The following is a 25,165-nucleotide window of genomic DNA, read 5'->3' as shown; positions in this document are numbered from 1 at the left end:
CAATCGAATAACTCAAATAGTGTATGTATTTTAAAAATTTGCATCAAGTGTTATATAAATAAAGTGAGATTTTAATTAGTGCAGCTAAGTATTTATAAGCTGTAATTATGTAGGAATTGGTAATTATTATTATTTTTAAATTTGATCATGTAACTCTGTTTTCTTATTACATTGAACTTTAAAAATTTAGCACTATTAAAAAAAATTTTTTTTGATATCAAAAGATTGAATGTTTAATAATTATACTTAATACACTAAGTAATACATTTTAAGATTTTTTAGTTAGGGAAGGTTATTCAAAATTATTGTAGCAATATTTAGAAATTTGGACTAGTGTTTAAAAATTTGAATTATTTTCAAAAGTTTTGGAATTACTTTGAAAATTATGTCAATATGAAAAATGAATGAAATAATTTGAAATATTAAAGCATGAAATAGATGTAAAATTGTGTTCTGAGTACAATATAGAAAATACATAATGTTTACAACATTTAATTATATTATAATGAATACAGAAATACGAAAAATTAAGGAAATTGAAAGATTGTAATAGTTTATATGACTATATAATTAAAAAGAAAAATTAATTAAAAATTTTTATAAATGAATGTTATAGTTAATTAATAATTGTATATATATATATTATATTTATATAAAGTAAGAAATTTATCCCTAATGTTTCACAAAGACCACATATACATTTTATTTGAAGAATGTGCTTCATATATGTATATATAATGGAATATATACACACATATATGTATATATAATGAAATGTTTTAGTGGAGGTCTCAAAGGCCAGTTACCTTATGCAAGGAACGGAGGCATTTATAAGTCATTGTTAGAGCACCTCTTAACCGCTAATGAAGAATGACATCCGGCAGTTAAAATGGGTATGAGTAAAATTCATGGATACATTCGTATTTGGAGAAAACTGTGGGGTTGAAACGAATTATCACGGGTGAAAAAAAGTGCATCGTCTACAGTAACATTAATCGAAGAGGGTCATGGTCCAAGCAGCTTAAATCAGCACAAATCATTTCGGAAAACTAAATTGCATCAGAAAAAGGTCGTGCTGTCAATTAGGTGGTATTACAAAGCTGTTGTGTAGTTTAAGCTTTTTCGAAACAAACAAATTATCAACTCAGATGCTTACTGGGAAACACTTATGAAATTTGAGGATGCAATCAAAGAGAAAAGGCCAAAATTAGCAAATCGCAAAGGAATCGTGTTCCTCCACAATAGTGCATGGCCTTATACATTTTATCAACGCGTACAAAATTATTGGAGCTTGGTTGGGAAGTGAAGGAGCATTTCCCTTATAGCCCTGACCTTGCAACATTGGATTATCATTTCTTTCAAGGTCTAAAAATCTTTTAAATGGTAAAATTTTTAGGAATAACGATGATCTCAAATCGCGCTTGGTTGAGTTTTTAGCTCATAAAAACCAGAGAGTCTATGAGTGTGAATCCATGAAGTTGCCTGAAAGTTGACATATGGGCATAGAACAAAATGGAAGTTATTTAACTGATTAAACTTCATTTTTTATAGAAAAAATATGAGTTTTATTTCACACTAAAAAATCGATATTACTTTCTTGCCATCCCCATATTTGTGGAGACAAAGCGATATAGAGAATGTTAGAATTCGATAATGTTTAAAGATTTAATTAAAATAAAATAAGTTAAAAATTCGTGTAAGTATGCTTGATTAACCGATCTTATTTTGCTATGCATAGTAATATATTTACTGTAGTATTATGCTAACGATGATTTTAGTGGATTAAATAACATTCTGCAGAAGAAATTTTGACATTACGTAATTAGATTAATTAATTATAATTTCTAAAACTAAAGTTTTAATATGATAAATTTGTATTTATATTCCTTGTATTTCATTACATCAAATGTACATTTGTAAGCATATCATAAGGAAATTGATTGTTTATGAGTAATATAAAACTTCAAATTGGAGATTACGACTTATCACATTCTAATATAGCCCTTAATATCACAAATACACACACTTCTTTATACACTTTTTTTCCTTAATTACTAAGAGGAATAGTGGAAACAAAGTATTACTTTTACTCAGTCTCCATCGATTTTCGTTTTATTTTACAGTGTACTGAAAATAAAAGAACAAAGCGAATCGTAGATAACTTAAAGAAATTTTGTGTGTTGATTGATATGTAAAGTTTTCTACCACATGGGAACATTATTAGTTGGTATAGAAATCCAAGTTCTACGAAAGTTAAAAAAGTAAATTTTAAAAAGTTCTTTTTGAACTCTCCGCATTTTTTAGGTTAGTTGCAAAGTGAGTGATTTGAATAGGATATCTTCTTAAGAGATGCTTAAGGGATTGAAGCGATCTTCTTAAGGAAATTCCGAAAATCATTATATTATTTTGCAAGCAGTCAAGAAGAGCATAATCAAAATTAGGCTTAAAAAGATGACTGCTTTTCCAATATGATACTGCTAGGTCACATTGCAGTGAAAAACGAAAGAAATAATAATAGACTTGAAACTGGAACTTATTTCACATCCTCCCTACATCCTATAGTTGTCTTCGTCTGATGTTTGGTTCTTATGCTAATAAAACTATTTGTTCAAAAATTCAGAAGTCTTCAAATGATGTTAAATCTGACGATTTGCGCACAAGTAACTCTAAAACAAGCCACAAATTTATTTCATGGAGGGAACGAAAAATGTATGGCAGTAAATTGTGACTATGTTGAAAAAAGTATATAATGTTTAGTAGAAATATCTCTTCCTCATTTTAATATAACTTTCTTTCAATTTGCAGTAAACCTATTTTATACGATTGGAGAACTTCTTTATGAATTACCTTGCGTAGCGTTTCTAAAAGACTCATTAAATGATAATACTTAACCATAAGTGCATTTGAGAACGTCGTTTTTGTTTGTTTGTTTTGGAAGATTTGAAGAAAATAAAAGTAACAATTTTCCTGACATTTGTTCTCCTGTTATTTGCTGACTTGCTTCTTTACGCTTTTATTCATGCATTTGTTCGTACAACCAAACACTCTGAATTTTTTTCTTCTTTTCTTCTTTCTTTCTATTGATAAATATATTTTTTATCTTTTACTCGATTTTCTCGTTTCCTGAGGACAAAGTTTCCGGTACATTATGCAAAGTTGTTTCCTTAAAAAAACATCATTCAATGTGTTTATGTTTCAGTATTTTTACTTTCCTTGCTATATTTATAGTATATGTTTAAACTGGTTAATTTCAAGTAAAATTATGTGCCAGAAGTAAAATTATGTTCGTAACAGAATAATCAACTTTAAGAATCTGTAGTAAGTTTGAACGTTAACGTGAGGCAAAATTGACATTTTATAGGATTTAGACAAATAAAACTCTCATTACATATGACCTAAATATGATTAAACTTCACATTCTATATCACAGTCTAGCGTTAAAAACGAACCCTTAGGTTATATCAATAAACAACATATCAAAAGAAATCAAATATCGTGACATACACTCACGATTCCAGCCGCTGAGCCCCTAGGGACAAGGTTGGATTTTTTCGAGCTCCTCGATTTTCGATTTGCCATATTTTTTATTGCCATACGATTGCCTTAATTCTTTTAGTTATTTTATTTTAAACTTAATTTTACTTCATTTTACTTTACTAATTGCTTCTACTGGCCATCTAGAACTTCTAGATCTTCTTTGACTTTTGTAAGTATGTCTTTGGTCATGCTAGGGACTCATCTTGGCATAATGTAAATAGCGTACTCTATTACTCAACTAATTAGCAAACTTTAGCAGTAAAATGCTCACTAAAAGTGGTGCGCAAAGCACTAAACCAGCGCGAACACCTGGCTCCCCCTTTTGGCGGCTAGACCGACTAAAAGAACTAGAAAGTAAACGCGAAAAGTATTTAGAATCTAAAAATAATGGTGATTCCCTCACACACGAGGAAAGAAAAAGTCTGTCAGAGATAGAAGACGAAATTGAAGTACACAATATTATTCTGGACACACCTGTGTCTGATGAACTCTCACCTATAAAAATACGCAAAAATCCACAAACATCCTCTGATTCCTCTGCAGATAGGCAGCCAATAAATGTGCAAAACAAACAAAATAATCCTGAAGGAAAAAATGATAAGTTATGAAACTACTCCAACTAAATATACCAAACTTGAAAGCAATAGATGGAAAACAATACTTAAACAAAAATCACCACAAAAAATAAATAGTCAGAACTCAACTGCCCTTACTACCACCAACAAATTTGATGCGTTACAATCTGATGTTTTGCTAAATGCACAAACAGTTACTCAAAAATCCAAGCCCAATAATAATGAAAAAACTGCAATAGAAACTGAAAGCAATAATAATCAATTTCAACATCCTCAAAAATATGCAAATAAAATTCCTCCATTTGTTATTACGGATACCAATATTAGCTGGAAGGAATTAAATAAAACGCTTGCAGATAAATACAATATTACTAAAATAGATGGCAAGTTAAAAGGAGGTAATTTAATAATTAAGGTCTTTGACCTGCAAGAATATAGAAAAATTCAAGAGTACTTTAAAGAGAAGAAAATTACTTACCACTCATTTGTTCTACACTCAGAAAAAGCTGTTCGTGCAATTATAAAAGTCCTTCCTAATGATCTTACCGAGCAAGAAATCGAGGAAGATATCAAAGCTCAAGGTATTCCCATAATAAAAGTAAAGCATCTCTCAAAAATAACTGAAGGAAAGTCAAACTACATACCAGTTTATTACATAGAAGCTCCTCGTACAGAGGAAGGCAAGAAACTTATGCACATAGAAAAAATTATTGGCTTCTGGGTTCGTGTAATTAAATATAATTCCAAACCAGGACCCACGCAATGCTATAATTGCCAGCGCTATAATCATACACAGCGTGCGTGTCATAATGAACCTCGCTGTGTACGCTGTGCACAGAACCATCGTTCACATCTCTGCCCTTTTAAGGGCACGCAAAATTATGATGCTGTATGTGCCCTTTGTCATGGACCGCATCCAGCATCTTCAATAACTTGTCCCAGAAGACCTGGTAATAATCCACAAAATAGTAAAAATATTGCAAACCCTGAAACTATTAAATACTCCGAAATGAAAAATATTGACGGAAATTCTATCCGCTCAAATAACTATGTCAATGCTCCTCAAACTGAAAATAGGTCACGTGAACTAATGGACCAATCAGAAAATATCAACACGTATTCAGCTGCCTTAAGGAATACAACTAAACAGCAGCAAAATAAGCAGACTACCAACCCCACTCTGAAAACTAATGAATACAACAGACCTACTGGTACTTGTGAACGCACAGAAGAAAATTTAAACCAATTCATCATGTTTATGTCATCCATTTATGAATTATATTATGATAAAGCGTCCACCATGACAGAAAAAATTATGGTTGCTTTCGAAGCTCTAAAGATATATGATTCTATTAATCATGAACAATAGCAATCATATGAGAAATTATAATAACTGCAATAGACTCAACTATTCTAAATTTGCGTTTTACAACTGCAACGGTCTTACTCGGCAACATCTTCAAATTAATCAATTTATCATTAATAAAAATCTGGATTTCATGCTTTTAAATGAGACTCATCTAAAACCAAATAAAAAATTTAAAATTGCAAATTGCACTGTTTATAGAAAAGATAGACTCCGTAATATTGGTGGAGGCACTGCTATTATTGCAAAAAATTCAATTAAACATACTGAATTCCTCCTGCCTGACTTCAGTAGCATTGAAGCATGTGCATGCCTTGCTTATAATAATCATACTCCTTATCTCATTGTCTCAGTTTACAAACCTCCTCTGAAAACCCTCAATACTGCCGAAATTGAATTTATATGTAACTTAGGCTATCCTACTATCATAGCAGGTGACCTAAATTGTAAGCATCCTGCTTGGAACTCCAGATTCACTAATAGTAATGGCATCAGATTATATAACCTCATGCAAAATTCCACCATCAATATCTTGGCTACCACTGATCCTACTCATATTAGTTCCCACCATAATCATACTCCAGATGTACTGGACATTCTTATCACCTGCAATATTCCACAGATTCCTGAACTTATCAACTTAAAAGAGCTTGACTCTGACCATAATCCTATTATGTTCACTCTTTATAATTTTATTCATTATATGCCTCCAAACCCCACCAAAGTCAGTTGGGTGGATTTTAAATATATTCTTGACAATAATATCACTGCTACTACTAAAATGACCACTAACAGCTTAATAGAAGGAGCCACAGAAAAACTCAATACTAAAATCATAGAAGCCATCAATAAAGCTACTCTAAATGCAGAGAAAAAAGATTACTCGCTTCCTCATAATATTAAAGAAGAATTCAAAAATAAAAATAGGCTCAGGGCACCATTCATTATAATGTTCATTGGTAGATTGTATATATTCAACTGTAAATATTTTTTATTGACTTTTGCTTTAATCTTACTTGGACTTTTGAACTTAAAAGCATTAGTTATTTCATCTATTTAATCAATAATGTGTTCATTTATTCAAGCTTTCCTATTGGTACAGGAGGACACACCTTTATATTAAAGATTTTTATCTATACTTATCTACTATGCATCAATTTATGAAACTTTTATTTATCTCAAGTATATTACTCCATATTATTCAACAAAAATGTCACTGCACTTGTAAATAGACTTTTATTATTTAAAAAAATGAGCAAATTATGTATACTACAGCTCTTCTTGACTCACCAGTCACCATCATGGGATAGGCCACGTGACTCACACTTAAACTGGATGGTTTTTACAATCCGTCTTAGTTCACTCTCTTGCACCTAGATGGTGCAACCTCTGGTACTTTCTGTCATTTCTGCACATCAAGTATTTTACCTTTACTCATATACGCCTTATTTGGATATACACTCCACCACTCTTAAAGCCTTAAATGGATATTTAATATAGATCGAGTAATGCACTTTTATTAGTACGGAACTTGAATGTAAATGTTATGACCTGACCTGACCTGAAAACAAATCACATTTCCTATGAACTGCCTTAATGTGATTTTATTTTAGTGTTATGTCATTGATGAAATGATAAATTCTTTTCCAAATAATAGCCATAGCAGTTTTTTGAATTTATTGTTCTCAGAAAGAGAACATAAATACATAAAACAAACAGAACAGGAACAAAAACATAAAACAGAATAAATAACATATTTTAGAAAGAAAAACATTGATCGATTTTACGGAGTAAATTTGAAAACAATCATCGGATTCTGGTGCTATATATTTGTACAGAAAACTTTTTATACTGATTTTAATATACACTGCAAAAATTAAGGACGAAGTCAAAAAATTAGCATATCAGCTGAACGAAGAGGCAGAGCGGACAAAAAGACCAATCAGGAGATTAAGTAAGGTGATGTACGGTAGCACATGCGCAGATATGCAGGTAGACGTAATGGGGGAGGGTCTGAGTAGTATAAAGCATGTTGTCGGTGTAAGATCAGTATTTCTGGCAAAGAGATTGCACGCCGTAGAGCAGTTAAAATCACACCGAGTTGCTGCCTCAGCGAGAAATGGCGAATAATTAATCCGTTAGACAACATCTGGATGCTTTTACCCGAGGTCGAATCATTGGGAAGTTGGAGGAAGGCCGCAGTGTGACAAGTGTAGCTGCAGAGTTCGGAATTGCTCACAGCATCGTTTAACGACTTTGGTGACAATTTCAAACTACAGGAACAGCTATCCGGGGGTTTAGTAGTGGTCGTCCACGAGAAACCACACCCGCAGATGACCGGCATATTGCCTTACAGACCAGAAGAAACAGGCGGCAGACAGCGGGAGAAATCGCTAGACACACGACACAGGCAAATGGACGACCGATATCGCGTTTTACCGTGGCCAGAAGACTGCACGGTGGTGGTTTGTTTGCTCGACGCCCTGTACGGTGTGTACCTCTAACGCCTGCCCATCGGAGAAGGCGTTCTCTGTGGTGCCGGGAACACCGGAATTGGAGAGATAATGAATGGGGACGAGTACTCTTTACAGATGAGAGCAGATTCAGTCTGAGTAGCGATTCTCATCGCATACTCATCTAAGGAGAGCGGGCAAGCCGCAATCATCCCTCGAACATCATTGAAAGGGACAGGTATGGAGGTGGCGGTGTTCTCGTTTGCGGAGGCATCATGCTTGGTAGTCGTACAGACCTTCACATCTTCGACGCAGGTTCAGTCAACGGGACCCGTTATTGTAACGAGATTCTTCTTCCATATATGCGTCTTTTTAGAGGCGCTATGGGTCCGCAGTTCCTTTTCATGGACGACAATGCACCATGTCATCGCACAGTAGCTGCTGAACAGCTCTTAGAGAGTGAGGATATTGAACGTATGGATAGGCCGGCACGATCTCCGGATCTCAATCCCATCGAGCATGTATGGGATTTTCTAGGCAGATGCTTGGCAGCTCGTACCTTACCACCAGTAACGATTCCGGAGCTTCGATTGGCGCTGCAAGACGAATGGGCAGCAATGCCTCAACAACTCATTGACACCCTCATTCTCAGCATGGGCAGACGCTGTGAAACTTGCCTAGCAGTCAGGGGAGATCATATTCCCTATTAAATACCGGATGTTTCTTGCTGGACACCCATCACAGGAATGTTTCGGCCTTCAGTCGCATTGCGCTCCATGCTACTTTTTCAATAAAGCTTCTTTTTATCCCTCTGATTTCTCTTTTAGTAAGTGTTGCTTACATTACTCATGTCCTTACGTATTGGGGATCTTACGGTATTAAATGTGTTGATCTGGAAAGCTTTTGTACAAAGTTATATTGAAAAAACCGTCTCGTCCTTAATTTTTGCACACCAGTGTACGTATCACTTCTTATTATTTATTAGGAGTACAAAAGAGTCTCTGCTGTTTGACAAAAAATGGCGCCACCAGTAAGTTAAGGTTAAAACTGTCTTATGTAAAACGTGAGATCGTAAGGTTGGACATCTGCTAACAACGTAACCTTGAAACAGTAGTGATTTTGGTTTAGCATCATATATATTTTTCAGTGTGAATATGTCGAGTTTTGAGCCGAAGGAGTGTCATTTGTGGGAACTTTGCATTTACTTCTTTAACTTGAATAAATCTGCTGCTGATGCGCATCGATTTCTTATAGAAGTATATGGTAAGGCTACCTTAAGTGAGCGAAGTTGTCGTGAGCGGTTTCGAAAGTTTAAGAACGGTGAATTGACGTCGAAGATAAAGAACGTGGTCAGGGATAAAAGTGTACAAGGATGCGGAATGGGAAATATTATTGGATGAGGATTAGGGTTAAATGCAAGTGGAACTTGCACTTAGTTTAGGAGTGACTCAACTAAATAATTTCACATTGTTTAAAACCATTGAGAATGATTCAAAAACAAAGAAATTGGTTTCCGTGTGAGTTTACGCCAAGAAACGTTGAATGCCGATTTTTTTACACATGAATTTTTGCGTGCCAGGCATAAACGGAAAGGTTTTTTGCATCGTATAGTCACTAGTGATGAAAAATTGACACACTAGGTAACTAGAAGAAGAAATCGTGGATATCACCTGGCCATGCTTCAACATCGACAGCCAAGGCGAGTATTCATGGAAGAAAAATCCAACTTGGTGTTATATACTATGAGTTGCTCAGATTGAACGAAACCATTACTGGGGCTCTTTGTAGAATAAAATTGATAAGACGGAGCCAAGCACTCAGAGAAAAATGCCTCCACTCCTACTCCAGACATGACAAAATTATTCTTCTGCATGATAACGCTCATCCACACGTTGCGGCTTTGGTCAAAAGCTACTCGTAAATACTCAGATGAGAAGTTTTTTCCCACCTTCTGTAACTCAGTAGACATTTATCCTTCTGTTTACTACTTGTTTTGATTAGTAACTCAGGGCCTGTCTAAGCAGCACTTCACATCATATGATGACAGCTGAAATTGCTTTAAAAATGTGTTGCTGCATTTCTGCATTAAAAAATCTATTTTTCTCGTAAGTTAGTGTAATAACGGAATACATTTTCGTAATTGTTCAGATGCAACGCCGGTAGGCAGGCAAATGTAATGGTAAAAATATTTTAAATGAAATTAGGAAAATAGAACTAAACTGATTACATTTACACTGTTTGTAAACAATTATTTAATTTTAATTTTTTTATCATTCAATCCCATTAAAAGGTGAAACCTAAAATTATACACAGGGCGCTTTAAAGTTAGATATCTTTCTGATTGGTAATAAATTTATAATTATTACCAATCAGAACATAGCCTTATAATTAGGCACACATTTAAGACTCTGTTAATTTACTAGAAATCTGTATTAGTGTGTATTTGATTGTTTAATAGAAATATATCGCAGTATGTCACTAAGCTCATAAGCTTTGGTTGCTGTAACTGTAAATTGTGTTTATGTGAAAACATTGAACATTTAGAACAGGTTTTCGCTTCCGTTGTTTAATATATTGTAACGATCTGTATGAATAGCAAATATCATTTACAAAATTATCATTTACAATTCTCTCTAAAAGGGAGAAGCCCGCACTCTAAGCATAGTCTTATTACTGTGAAAAATCACTAAACCTCTTGAAACGTAATCTGTCATTCCCGAACTTCTTCAAAAATCAATCAAATTCATTTTATAAAATGAAGAATAAAGAAGTATTAACTGTAGATCAGTACTAGAAACTAAAGACGTATTCCAGACATATCAAAAGGAAAAATAAATAAAACGTTTAAGTTGAAATCCCAGAGTTAAATTGAAATCAGTTGAAATGAAGAAATAAAAGCCAATTAATTCGCAAATGCGACTTTCTATATAATCGCTTAAGCCTGTTATTCTGGAGTATATTTAAGACCATTAATTAACGCTAGAAGTTCAGCATCCGCGATTTACTTAAGCACTTAGTTGCTTTGTAAAGAAGCTATGTGCAAGTCAAGAAATTACTTCTTCTGCGAAAGACTAATTCCCTTTCAAAATTTATGAAAGATATCTCAGTCTGAAATAGGATTTTCTGGTGGGTTTCAGTGTAAAATCACTATTTATGGGAGCATGATCAAATGCAAATTTAAAACATTTCGAAATGGTATTTGATGAACATGTTTGCAAGCATTTCAAATACTGGTGAAAGAAAATTACGCAGTATAAATTGAAGATATAACAATAACAATGAGTTCATATATTTCTCTACTTAAAAGTTCATCTACATAAGGAATATTTTGAAAAGAAAGTATTTTGAATTACAGTAATTAAAACGGAAACTTGCTTGGAAAACTCAGATAAAGTAATCCTGTTATAGTAAACAAATGACAAATTACAGACATCCGTAATTTATCGTATCTGCAATTTGTTGTATGTCTTAAACTGACAAAAGAAATAATTGAAATTTCCTAGGGAAACAAATCTGAAAGAAAACTCTAAGAACTGATTCATAAGAATTGCTAATGTTCTATATGCTAACTTTACTTACCTGACTTCGAAGGGGGATTTTATTGAAAACTTTAATTTTTAAATCCAGAGAGTATGCTAAAAATTGCCCTCCACGAACTTTGCTTCTTAAGGGTATGATATAGAGATTACTAAATGAGTTGAATAATTACATTTTGATACGGAAATATAAACATGTAGAACGTAGAAAGAGAACGAACGAACTTAGAATGAACGTAGAATCACTTAGAATGAGGTGCTTTGCGGATGACAGAAAAATATGCAAAAGTTGACGCGGTTCATTTAACGTGATATTTAAAGATATTAAGGGAGGTACATAAACTGCGAAGATAAATAATGATTTTTCAATGCTTTCTAGTTAAAATTTCAATAATATATTTTGAGTTAAAAGCGGTTTAAAGGAGAAAGTGTAAACTATAACTGCAAAGGAAGTTTCCAAAAATAAAATTTTTATCGGCAGTCGTAAATCCAGATAGTGTAATTAGGCATGAATAGCATTCCTGTGAGATAAGCTATAGAAATATTTTTAGTACTAATCATTGTTGCCAGCTGCTGTTCTTGCTGCTCGGTATCTGCCTAGATTTATTTGAAGAAATGAAAGGTTCTTTAATAAAAGTTTTGATTGATTTCTTGACTCCGAAACTCTTGAATTTTTGAAATAGCTCTTCTCGCTGAATTAGACAGATACGCTATGTGCTCCGTGGTCGATTGAAAGCTCCTTGTTGCCCGTAGTTTTCTCCGAATGCAGTTGGTGCATTTTTTTAATAGTGCACTGCTTATGGTAATGTCAATCTGAACAAGCAAAACAAACTGTTGGGATTTTGAAGACTCTTCTTGAGCGTCCTAATTATTGCATCCGATCAGAGAGACATGTGGACACAAGAAACTGGTGTTGAATCCTGTTAAAATATTGCCTTCGATTGGAATATTGACGCAGGCTGTGGGGAAAATGTCATCTATCCAGTAAAGTTTTGTCGTTCCATCTTCTTTATCCCCAGTCCTGCTTTAACTGTGAGTTGATTACCTAATTATAAATCTTGAAAAGTTATAATAAGGTCTTCCTCAACTGCTGAAGATGATACCCCAAAATCTATTAAACCCGTTTTTGTAGGGTTGTGTTCCCTTATTGTTAAAATGATTTTAAGTGAGCTCATTTCTTCAATTGGTCTCTATAGGAAGAGTGGAGCGATTGTGTTTTTGTAGCTCATTAATAATCTTTGCATCTGGTGGGGTGAACTTGCTCGAAATTAACTCTCAGTTTTCTAATATTGAACTCAAAGTTTGGATAATTTTCAATGTGGTACGGTGTGTGTCCACCGCTGACTGAATGAACCAGTAACGCAGTGCCTCAAAGAGGCTTACGAACTGGTACGTCTGCAACAGGTTTATGGACCGATAAATGTAATCTTTTTTTTACGTCTAACTTTGATAAAATCAGAATCTTCTGAAATTGCTTAAACTTCCGATTACAGTGTAGGTGGTGAAGTGATGCAGCCTGAGTGTTTTCAGAGAGTAATGCCAACTACTCTTGAACCTGTTGTATCTTAGCTCTTTGCTCAGATATAAATACGTTCAGAAGTCAAACAACAAAAATCAGCGTTATATTTACCAAATTTTTAAAATTTGGTAAATATAACGCTGATTTTTGTTGTTTGACTTCTGAATTAGTATTTATTCGGCGTGTTATTGTGTCTTAATAAATACGTTCTTTTTCAGTAATACTTTTTGTGCAAGTTTTCAATGATTTCAGAATCCTATTCTAGTTTATCTGAGTCATTTGCTTCATAAATCTGTAAAGATTTATTTAGTTTTATTAACCAGTTATTTTATGCTAATTCCTTTTGATTTCCTTCTTCCTTTCCTGCCAGAATGCAATTTTATATTTCACGTGTGTTCAAATGAAGTAGAAAAGGATATAGCATTCAATGGGAAGGTTTTAGTGGGTAGAATCAGAGTGTGTTCTGCCTGGCGAAGGACACGTTTGCTAACTGATTCTCTAGAGAGCAGTATAACTACGACGTTGTGTTATTCTAGCCATTAGGCTTATCAAGACGGTATTAGGTCTAAGGCAACTTGCGCATTTTGTGTCTTTTAACCTTTCGGTTAACTTCATAATTCATAATTCGTTTTTTTTCTTTATTAAATCATAAAAGCTGCTGTTTCTGTAAGCACGAACAATGCCTTCTGTCAAACTTTTATATGAGACTTAAGGGTCTTTTACATCCTTCGTACGTTTCTGTCATAATGTCAAGACATATTGATAAGTCACGTACGTCTTGAGAGTTCTTTTCTAATTTATGCTACCAAAGAAGAACAATCGCTGTAAAGTTTTCTTCTTCAACGAAAAGACATTGTTCAAAAACTTCTTCCAGGTATTAGTGTTTACTTTATTGATTTCCTGGCGTTTCTTTTGATAAGAAGGCAAATGGTTTTGTCATTAGTGTTCTTTAATAGATTTAATCTTCTTGGAATAGCCTTGTCAGGTAAAGTTGCTTGGATTAAACCTAATGTTGCATTAGAAAAGAAATTTGATTGAATTGAACATAAATAGTGTTGTTACTAAATGTACAGGAGCGGTAAGATGGCTTCCCCGCAAAGCAGTTTTAGGGTTGTTATAAAATGGCAAGATAAGGTACTGTGGCCACATTTGGCGAGAAATCGCCCATTTGGCGACAAAATTGGCGATATGCCATTGACGGATGGAGAACCTTCTGGAACAATTTCTTACCGGTTTAGCACAGAATGTTCTCGAACACAAGCCGAAAGCTATATAAACCCTGCTGGTTCCGCAGTCAGTTAGTGTGTGTGTGCCTCGTCTAGCGAGCTGATAATTAGTCATTGAGCGAGTGTCTCGAAGTCTAGAGCCGAGATGGTCGTCGAGTGCATCGAGAGAGTCTTTTAGTGTATCGGCGAATTGGTGCATCGTCGAGTTTTATCTTTGTTGTAGAGTTCCTCACTTCGTAATTCTAAGTTAATGTTGGAAGTGAAGAATCTAAGAACTGATAAGCGAATAATCGCTTGAGTTCGGTAACAAGAAACAAAAAGATAGAAGGGTAACTAACCCTTTATTATTCCAATAAGATTTAAAAAAACTCCGCCTGGGAGTGTACAAGCAAAGCCCGCACTTGGACTTGAAATTAAAAGACTAAGAATTAAACTAAAACTAAGATTAACTAAAGAAGTATAGCCGAAGCTATCAATGTTCAAATCGAGTTGACCTCTTAGCTTATTTGACTACGAAGCTTAGCAGGGGCCTGAGTAGGGCCGAGCGTAATAACAGCTTTGAGAGAGAGAGTGGCCAAAAACGCAGACGCGCGTAAATCAGAAACTCTGATTCTCTCTGACTCAGTAAGTAACTTCGTGGTTTAAATACCGCTCCTCCTCATTAAATTTTCAGCAAGATTCCAAAACTACGTTCTGGCCGAAAGTAGTAAGTTGAAGTTAAGAATTTGACAGGAAAGGAACTTTAACTTAAAATTTAACTGTTAATAAAATTAACATAATTCTTACATTGTAATTAAAAAGTGTTTTAAACATTATATTCCATATATGAGAGCACAAAAACAAATAATGCACAAGAGTTTAATACTAAGCTGTAAATATTAGTAACAGTGTTAAGATAACATGCAGCTAAATGTAAATATATGAATGTAAATAAACAAACAAATTATTTCAAATCCGCATATTAAAATAATATTTAACACATATTGTTTAAAGGCAGTTTAAACAATAAGTTGCAAGTCCTCTCTAAATGATTTAGAAGAATCTGTTGATAATAAAGACACTAAAAGAATTTAGAACTCTAAAAGATTTAGAAAATTCTGAACTATAAAAGATTTAGATGTACGAATGTTACTTATCCGTTATTCTTGAAAATTAAAATCCAAAGAGTTACCAACTTTAATGTGATATGTCTTTCAAAAACTAATTACCCTATCTGCTCATCAAAACGCAACCAACTACTTTTGAAGAACAACATGAAGTCTTTTGCAGAAGACTGCATTTTAGACAGAAGATATATTGAGAGTTTCGCGTTCACTCTAGGTGCCTTAACATCTCTCATCAATAACCACTCCTCAACAGTAAATTTGAGCCACAAATACCCTGCCACAAATGCCTTATAGAACAATTCATTTTTGCGTGATTAAATAATAAATTCATCGATTTCTCTCTATGTATCTATGGACATGTCTTTATAACAGATTTTGATTCTCTGTTCTCTCATTAACAGATTGCTGAATGGTCTGACAGAAATAATCTGACCATGATACCTCCTGTTCGTAAAAGAGTTCCAGAATCTCAAGTTATTTTTGAAAACAAAACATATATAGTGACTAGCATATTAGTAAGTATGTTTTATGCATAATTATTCTGAGAAAGCAATAATGCTATATATATGTATTTTTATCTGTCGTTACTTCGAAACTTTTAGTTTAAAGAAGTTGATTCAATAACAAAATATCAGAGAGTTATTGTTAAATTATGCAGCTTTTAAATGCTTATAAAAGTTATTGTTCTAAATAAAAAGATATAATTAAAACTACTACCAATAAATCTTTCACAGGAGGAGCCGTATTTGATGAAGAAAAAAAGTGAACCTGGTGTTATTTTAGAAGGAAATGAAAGTTTCGAAGGTTATTGTAAAGATCTTGCAGATTTGATAGCTGAATATTTGAAGTTCAGTTATATATTAAAGCTTGTTAATGATTCTAACTATGGTGGTCTTGATCCTAACTCACCAGTTGGATGGAATGGAATGGTCGGTGAACTTATTGGGAAGGTAAGGGAGACATATAATTTTATTCTGCTTTTATTACTTTATACGTGACATGAGCGTTTAAAACTGAAACGCACGAGCAAATAAAAAATAATTCAGAATATGTCAAAATTTCTATCTCCTGTAAGCATTTAGGTAGGTATACAGTGATTTTATTTGAAATTTCTTAAGATTATTTTAACCTAGTTAACCTTTTTTAACCTTCATCATTATTTTTAATTTGACGAAATGTCTATACAGTCTGTTAATCATAGCGTAAAATTTATTTTAGGCTAGTATCGCCTCTAACCTTATACACACAGATAGGAAGGTAATATTTATGATAACTTGATATTGAGTTTTCATTAAATATCCATGAATTAGGGGTCATAGAGCACGATTTTTACTGTTTTTATAATGATATATGTCTGTGTGTATGGGCGTGTCGGCTTTTCATCCATGATAACTCTTACATAAAAATTTCAAACATTTTCATTTTCCATATTTAAGCTGTATTTCCATATTTAAGCTGCTTTTAGTATTTAACGCTTTTATATTAATGGGAACAATATATTAGATTTCACTAAAATAGATAAGTAATACTTTATTTGAAATTTTGGACAGTATTTAATGAGAAAATAGAGAACTATATTAACGAAAGCTTTTTAAATTTGGTATTTAAAATTCGTATATGATTGTACGTTGCATATACAATCATTATTATAAAGACATCTTGCACCTTGACTATATATGAATAATCGAAGGTGGTACTTTACTTGGAACTTGGCTACAGAAGAAGACAAATTTGTTCGTGACACAATAGAGTCTCATTTGCAGACGTGTAGCATGAGATCATTTTGTTTCCAAAGGGCGATTTTGCATCTAAGTTGCTCTGAGCTACTAAACCAGTCAGTACTGTCAAAACAGATAGCTTGTGTTCTATCCATTAGGAGACTTTCATCGATCTCACAACAAATAATAATTGTACAAAATCTTCAGTGCCTTCATTTTTCAGAGCTTAATTTTTAAAAGGCTTTGTAGTGATAATACTAGTAATAACAAACGGAAACTTAAAAGCATGCAAAAGTAATCAATAAAAACAAAAAGTACGGAAACTTATGAGTAAAACGTAATCAAAAATAATTCAACGTGAAAGAAAAGCAATTGTGATACGTATTGCATATTTATTTATTCATTTATTTTATAATCCATTCACATAAAAAAAGAAAATAAATCGATGACTTCTTATGTATCATATATTGCTGATAATTAGATTTATTATAAAGCGTGCTTTTTAACCGTGTAAAAGAGAAAAAAGAAGTTTTATCTTTTTAATATAAAAATCACAATAATAATATTTATAAAATTAATATAAATTATATAAAATTTAAGTAATTGATATAAACACAATATTTAAGTTTAATAATAAAATAGCGTAAAATTATTATACGTTACCAATAAAAATTCTCATGAATTTTATATTAATTTAATTCTAATAATTACACAAGCAATAAAACAGTTATTTTATTCGAAAAATCAAAACACTGCTCAGCTAGATTTGAATACACAATCTGCTGATTTACTTAAAATTCGACACTACAGTAAATGCGCCAATCAATCGAGCTAGCTACACTGAGGTAAATCATTAAAAAATCAAGAGAAATGGAAAATCAGAAGTATAATGAAATGCAAACAGACGATAAATTAAGCTTTTGTTGTTTGTCACAGTTTTCAAAACAAAAACTTATTCATACCCTTAAAAGAGAGGAGATTTAATTAATGCTAACAAATGAGATAAAAAAAGTACACTGCTGACCACCGTAAATGCAACACCTTGAAGGAAGCATGCAAATAGCATGCAATTTACAACATGCATTAGCGAAGGTGAGATATGCAAATGATTAGAATTTCAGCGCAGACGCACATCACGAGCGCCTGTGGCACATCACTTTAAAGCGCTATTTAAGGCTTGGAGTTTTCGACGATTTTAAATTCGGCAATTGTGTTTTTCTCGTGGTTTTTTTTCAAAAAAAAAAAAAAAAAAACGATCAATTATGCCTCGTAGTAAACAGCGATCATCGTTTGATCAAGTATCCGAGTTCAACAGAGGAAGGATAGTGGCCCACCGAGAGTGTTGAGTATCTTTGACAGAAATTGGTAGTCGTGTTGGACGAAACCAAACAACTGTACGGATATGTGACCGTTTGATGCAGGAGGGCACGACGGAGCGACGTGTTCGATCGCATCCATCTGAGTGCACCACTTCACGTGACGACAAAACATTGTGCGCATGGCAGTGACGGATCGCTCAGTCACATCACGAACCATAGCACAGCACATTCAGTCTGTAACGCATCATCCAGTGTCTGCGCGTACCATTCGACTCCGTTTACAGCAGAGTGGTCTGTCCGCAAGACGTCCATTGCTTCGTGTACCCTTGACGCATAACCACAGACGTCTCCGCCACCAATGATGCGATGAAAGAAGGAATGAAATGAAATTGTCTTTACTGACGAGTCACGCTTCCGTCTGCAACACCACGATGGTCAGATTCGAGTCTGGAGACACCGTGGAGAGAGCATGCTGAACAGCTGCGTTATGCACCGCCACACTGGTCCTGCACCGGATATTATGGTGTGGGGCGGTATTGGATATCACTCTCGCACTTCTCTAGTACGTACTGCCGGTACGTTAAACAGCCATCGCTACATCTCCGAGGTGTTGGAGCCAGTTGTCCTTCTTTACTTTCAGGGCTTGCCCACAGCCATATTTCAACAGGATAATGCGCGACCACACGTGGCACGCATTGTCCAAGGGTTCTTCGTCAATCGCCAAATTGAATTGCTTCCCTGGCTGGCCCATTCTCCTGATCTTTCGCCGATAGAAAACGTGTGGTCCATGGTTGCTGAACGATTGACCCAGATTAAATTCCAAGCTGCCACACCAGATCAACTTTGGCAACGTGTGGAAGCTTCTTGGTCTGCTGTACCCCAAGAAAACATGCAAAGTCTCTTTGAATCAATGCCGAGGAGTGTGGCAGCGGTGATCTCAAACAATGGGGGCGGCTACTCTGGCTACTGATTCTGGAAGGAACCACACTTCACAGAAGTCTATAAATTTAATCATTTGATACTTGGTCAACATGTTATCTACTAAATAAATTTTGTTGTGATATCACTTGTCTTTCTTGGTTTTGCAATATGGGTGGCCAGCAGTGTACATCGCTCTGTAGCTTACAATAGCAAATCACTTGTATCAAGGTGAAAACAATTCTGAAAAAACATTCTGTTTTCATAGAAATCAATCGAAAATTATGATTTAAAGTAAAGATCGCAACTTAAATTTGTTAAAACAACAAAAAAAAAAAATCGCGGCATATGTCATTCAGTAAGGTTAACGTTGATTCAGTAGACGTATTCTAGTTAGTATTTAGTATACGTAGTTAGTACTCTTTTCGGATAGATGATTTCCATACGCAATTACACCATCCCTCGAGTGAGGTCTTTAGGCTGACTGCTAACACGTAAACCAATGGTCTAAAATGAAATGCTTCCCATCAGCAACAGTTGTGTGAAGCGTGCCGACAGGTGTATCAGAACAAAATAAGAACACCTTGTGGAATGAAGAATCATGCTATAGGTTATGGAGATCTGATGTACATGAGAAAGCATTACTTTTGCAAAGAATTGTCTTGTAGCCCCGTTTTTCTTGGCTTGGATTTGGTGCTAAGTTTGTTTCCGGAATCTTGAATATCAAGGAATGTAAAGTAGGATTAGATAATTTCATTATGATTACACCTTAGAAATAGCATGATAGCACATCTGTTCATGCAGCAAAATTTGAATGGTTTGGGAAAATACGAGCAAATGAACGCTACCTGGAGATTCACAGCTCAATTTTCAATGTATCTGAGTACCTTTGTGATGAACTGCCGCGGCTGAAAAAACTGTCTCAAACGCAGTATGGTATTCTCAGTGCTGCAATAAGAATGTAAAATGCCTAAAGATATTTACAGAAATATTCTAGAAGGTGTTTTTCCAAAGGTAGATGTCATGATATGGCGAATGACCACATTGCATTTTTCTGAAACTATTTCATTTCCAGTGAAAATGTTTCTAAGAGTATCTAATCATTAGTAGCAATATAGTAACATAGTGCATATATACCGCTTCAAGATTCCTACTTGTATATTGCGGCCATTTTATATGCGAGTGCAATATTATATTATGATTATTAGCAATTGTAGAAAGTACCTTTTTTAAATATAGATCTTTGGCGTATATTACTTGCAAACATAATCATGGGAAAAGTACCGAATTATACTTTAAAATTTTACGGAGAATAGTTTACTGAAAGTTATATATTCAATAAAATAATTTTAAATAGAAATTTTAGCAAATAAAAATTTTGAGATACGTCCTAGGATAAGTTCGGTTTTAGGTTTTCTTTCTTTTAGGTTCTTTATGTTTAAAATCCATTTTTAATTAATAAAATTATTCTTGCTTTCAAAATTCATCAGAAATACAACATCTACCTGATATTTAAGAGTTATCCGAAAATTTGACTCTTCCTGAATGTAGCAAGAAATTTAATTTAATGAAACACCTATATCTGTTCCGAAGCTTCTAATAATGTAGCACTCCATTAGAAAGTTGAGCTCTTCATAATGCTTTATAAATGTAGACATTAATATTAATAATGTACGCATACGGCAGTTTTTTCCCGTGCCACCAGACTTTCTATCCAGTCGAGTTCTAAAATTTTATCCTTTCCTGGGAGCGTAATTTCGCCCTGTAAGAAATTTTATGCTTTCATCCGCATTCTTAAATAAAATCTGTAATCTCCAGAAAAATTATTTTCGATAAGCGACTTTTATTTTTTACTTTAATTTCATTGTCCACTTTTAATATGTTCCATATTTCTGAATAAGTTATGAACATCTGCATGTCTTTTAGTTACAGTTTGAGTTCATTTTGATATTATTTCTAACCTTTGTGTTACCTTTATACTAAAGCAGGTTTATATTGCTGGCCGTTTTCTTTTTCGTATTGCGAAATTATAAATTATAAACATTTTATAATTTATATGCTTTTTTAGAAGCCAGTCATGTCTCAAACGAAATTTTTTAAGAAAATGATTGAAACCTTAGATAATATGGCGTAATGCACGATTTGTATTTCTCGAACGGTATAACAATGTAACATAGCCGGTGAAAATTATTTGTATCTAAAATAATAAGTTATATTTGGTGGAATGCCATATGGAAAGAAACATAGTATTTTTATTATAAGTTCAACTTAAATCTTAAAACATTTGCCCTCAGCAAATTTGACGATGAATATTACTCAGAAGCAAATTAAGATGCTATCCAACTTGTTTGCTGTACTGTTATTCTGTTTTGCCATTTTCTTAACTTTCTGAAGTTTAATTCTAATTGTAAGTTATAATTCATTATTTATTTATTTATTTTATTTCGAACTTTATTCACTTATTTCTAACTATTTATATAAATTTTAAGCCAAGTCATAATAATGATAATTACTAAGCATTCAAAATAATCGTGCTACAAATCTGAAATACGGTTTTTGTGAAAAATGTCAGAGCCAAAGAATATTCCAGAAAAGAGATAACTGAACAAACGATTTTAAGCTGTACTTCTTTTTTGGGAATTGCGAGTGTTGGGTCACTACATTCAATTTAGTAAATGCTTTTATATTCGTATACCCTAAATCCCAGCAATCAAATGTAAGTAAGTTGAAGATGCTTACATTTTAGACGATAAAGATCTATGTGTACAAGAATTGAATCAGAACAAATGAAATCGAAGTATATCCTCTGATGCAATAACAATATAATAATTACTATGCTTCACTGTACAATTACTAAAAATTCTCCAGTTTTCGTAAAGTAATATTTTTGTGTATTTTCTCGATTAATGGGTAAAAATTCCCTTTCTATTAATTTTAAAACTTAAATATTTTGTGGTACGTCAGGCATTATGAAATTCTGATATTATGAACAGAAATTATGAGCTGAATACGTAACCCTGAATTCACACAATATTCAATAAGAAGTAAATATTTTATTTATCAAAAGAGAATTTCACTCTTTGATTGGAGATCAGCGGCAGAAAAAAATATTATAACTTAACTGATTGATCTCGAATTTTGGATGCAGCAAGTGAAGCTCCGACTTCCTCTCTCAAGAACACTATTAATTTCGTAATGTCATCATACGAGAATTTTCACGTATACCATGAATAATTCAACGCGTACCTATTTCATAGCCAAATGTTAGAAGCTTTTTGGGAACTAGAATTTGATCAAAATGTCAGATTTCTTACCTAGTGCACAGAGCAGTTAAATACTTCAGTTACACCGAAAGTATGCGGCCTTTGGCTCCCCTGTCCTGGGATAAAAATATGTTTAAAGTAATCTAAATGAATCTGAAGAAATGTTTTCACCTCGATATAGATGTATAATAGCTTTCTGCCTTGTTTCGTATGTTCTACCTGCAATGTTTATTCAGTCGTCCATACACTGTATAAGTCCATACACTGTTTACACTGTTTCGCCAGCCTTCTTGGCATGCCTTTGTGTTGTGGTGGTCTGCACGCTGGGCGCGTATTCCAGAGGTCCGTGGTTCGATTCCCAGCGAGGGCATGGTTCAGTTTTCGTATTTCCTGCTTCTAATAAATTCTAATGTCTCTACAACTGTAGTCCATAATCTAAAATACTGCTCAGAAATAAATGTTTCTCAGTTAAGAATTTCGTTTAATTTGAACAATAAATTCTTTCCATTTAAAGCGCCGATATGTTCTGTAATTAATAATAAAATTACAAAAAAATATACCTGGATATCTATCGTACTTACTTAATTGTTAGGGTTTAGAGGGACATAGGATGGTCATCCTTTCTATCTTTTTTTTAATAAAGAAAGCACATATACAACGCATGCACAAGCATTTTTAACCGATCTTTGTTTTCGCAAACTTTGATTTTGTAGTAAATTTTGTAATGCCGAGAATATCTAAATATTAAGAAACAATATTGGAAGGTAATTATTATTCTGGCCGTGATTTCGTTGTGAGGAAATAATCCAAAAGAAGAGATAATTAAATTTTACTTGCACTGCCGTAATATCCCAAACACGATAACAGATAAATTTAAATGCAAAGGAATAATTTCATAAAGAGGCACGAAGATTTGCTATTGAAAATGGCACACAGAATGGGAGTGGAAAAAATCACCATACACCTCTCGTCCACCTACATTTAGCTTCATCCAAAGACATAAGAAAGGTAAGAGAACAAGAAAAACCAAAATAGATTACTTACAGCCTACTTAAACGGCGTCTGTTGCCACACAATTGAAGAACTGGAGTGAAAATTGTGAGAGCTTACTTTGACAGGTAATACACATATACCTCAGTTACAAAAAATTTTTAATGATGAAAATTCTCATGTTTTGGCATTTTTAAATTAAAAAAATATTCGATTTGATGAAAATTACAAAATTTAACTTTTTATATGTCCCCTCGTTCCGTGCATTTATGTTTCGGATAATTTTATATTCGTTATACTAAAAAGTAGTTTGAGTCTTTTGTATTGTAAACCGGTCCAGATACTTAATTTCGATATTTTTAATATATCACATCGTTTTCAGTTTGCCTTGAGGGGTCAGTTAATAAATAACAGAATAATTACAGGTTCAATTTCCTCCCTTAAATGTCATTCATAGATATTATTTTGTGATTAACTTCGTAGAGGCATTAGGTTTTTTGATGCAGAAGACATGAAAAATGAGCAATGTCCTCGCCGGGACTCGAACCACGGACCTCTCGAATTCGTGTCGAGCGTGCTGACCACTACATCACGAAGGCATGCTAGGAAGACGGGAGAAATACCTTATATAGTCATTTGCTTGGTTGTATAGCGATAGCTCGTTTCCCGGTCTAGTAGGGACTGCAGGACTTATAGATAAACTTCTAGACATAGCAAAGCATTACAAAGTTATAATTTTTTCTCTCTATATATATTTTTGGATCGTTTTCCTGAATTTTTATTTTTGCTTTTTTCACCAGGAAAAACTATTGCAACAGCCTGGCATTGTAATTCCTTTCTGCTGCAATATATTTAATTTACCTCAGCTTTTGCTATACTACTAAATTCTAAAATTGCAAATAAGGCTTTTCGTTTCTTTGAAATTTCGTTTGGTCCATCATCATCTTCTCGTATAATATTAGAAGATAAAATGATAAATCTTTATTTTCTAGTATAGTGATAACATTAGCTGATTTTTCTAAATAGGTCATTTAGGATATCTTTCTATTTTTCTTCCTCCATAAACTAACATATTAATCACATGAGTGCCAATAACTGCATAGCTGCATATATTACTAGAAATATATAATAAATATCAGTGGAAAGTGTAAATTTATCAATCAACACTTCTTAAGTAAAGAAACTTGTAGGCGCACGTTCTCTGAAAGATTTGCTTCTTTAAAATTTCGATCTTTTTCAACTTCAAAGATTTTCTTAGCATCTGTAGGTTGTTTGTATGTTTTTTTGTAGGTGTTTTCATTTTTGCTTGTTTAACTTTCTTTTGTAAACATTGTTTCAGAATTGTCAGCATTGTTTCTATTCTTACTAGTTTTCATAAATGAGAAAGAAATATTCTTATTCAAACCTGGAACTCTATATAAATTAATTTGAGATGTCAACAACCGGAACGTAGAGTAAGACTGTGTAGGGTTTATATTTGTTTTAACTAACATTTATTTTAAGTTTAAACTATCTTTCCTGTCAAGCCTTACTTTCCCCTGGAATTGCCAATGCCAGAGTATGTAAATTTTAATAGAACGCGCAAGGATTCAAATTGTCAGCGGAAGTAATTTGAGTTAAATAGAAGAGAAACGAGTTC

The 25,165-nt window shown here is 33.5% G+C and overlaps 1 protein-coding gene across 1 annotated transcript in view; it reads left to right on the top strand.

Moving 5' to 3' along the window:
* Positions 1-25,165, top strand: part of LOC118202165 (glutamate receptor 1-like) — a 209,386-nt gene that overhangs the window by 127,225 nt on the left and 56,996 nt on the right. The window contains exons 7-8 of the mRNA XM_085808169.1: positions 15,720-15,833; positions 16,053-16,268. Of these exons, the coding sequence (XP_085664295.1) occupies positions 15,720-15,833; positions 16,053-16,268 (330 nt within the window). The remainder of the gene's footprint in view (positions 1-15,719; positions 15,834-16,052; positions 16,269-25,165) is intronic.

The sequence above is a fragment of the Stegodyphus dumicola genome, chromosome X1 (genome assembly GCF_044657685.1).
Source record: "Stegodyphus dumicola isolate Sdum_Otavi_A_Nest chromosome X1, ASM4465768v1".
Taxonomy (NCBI): Eukaryota; Metazoa; Arthropoda; class Arachnida; order Araneae; family Eresidae; genus Stegodyphus; species Stegodyphus dumicola.
The sequence above is the reverse complement of the archived record's forward strand: the minus strand, read 5'-3'. Positions and strand labels throughout refer to the sequence as shown.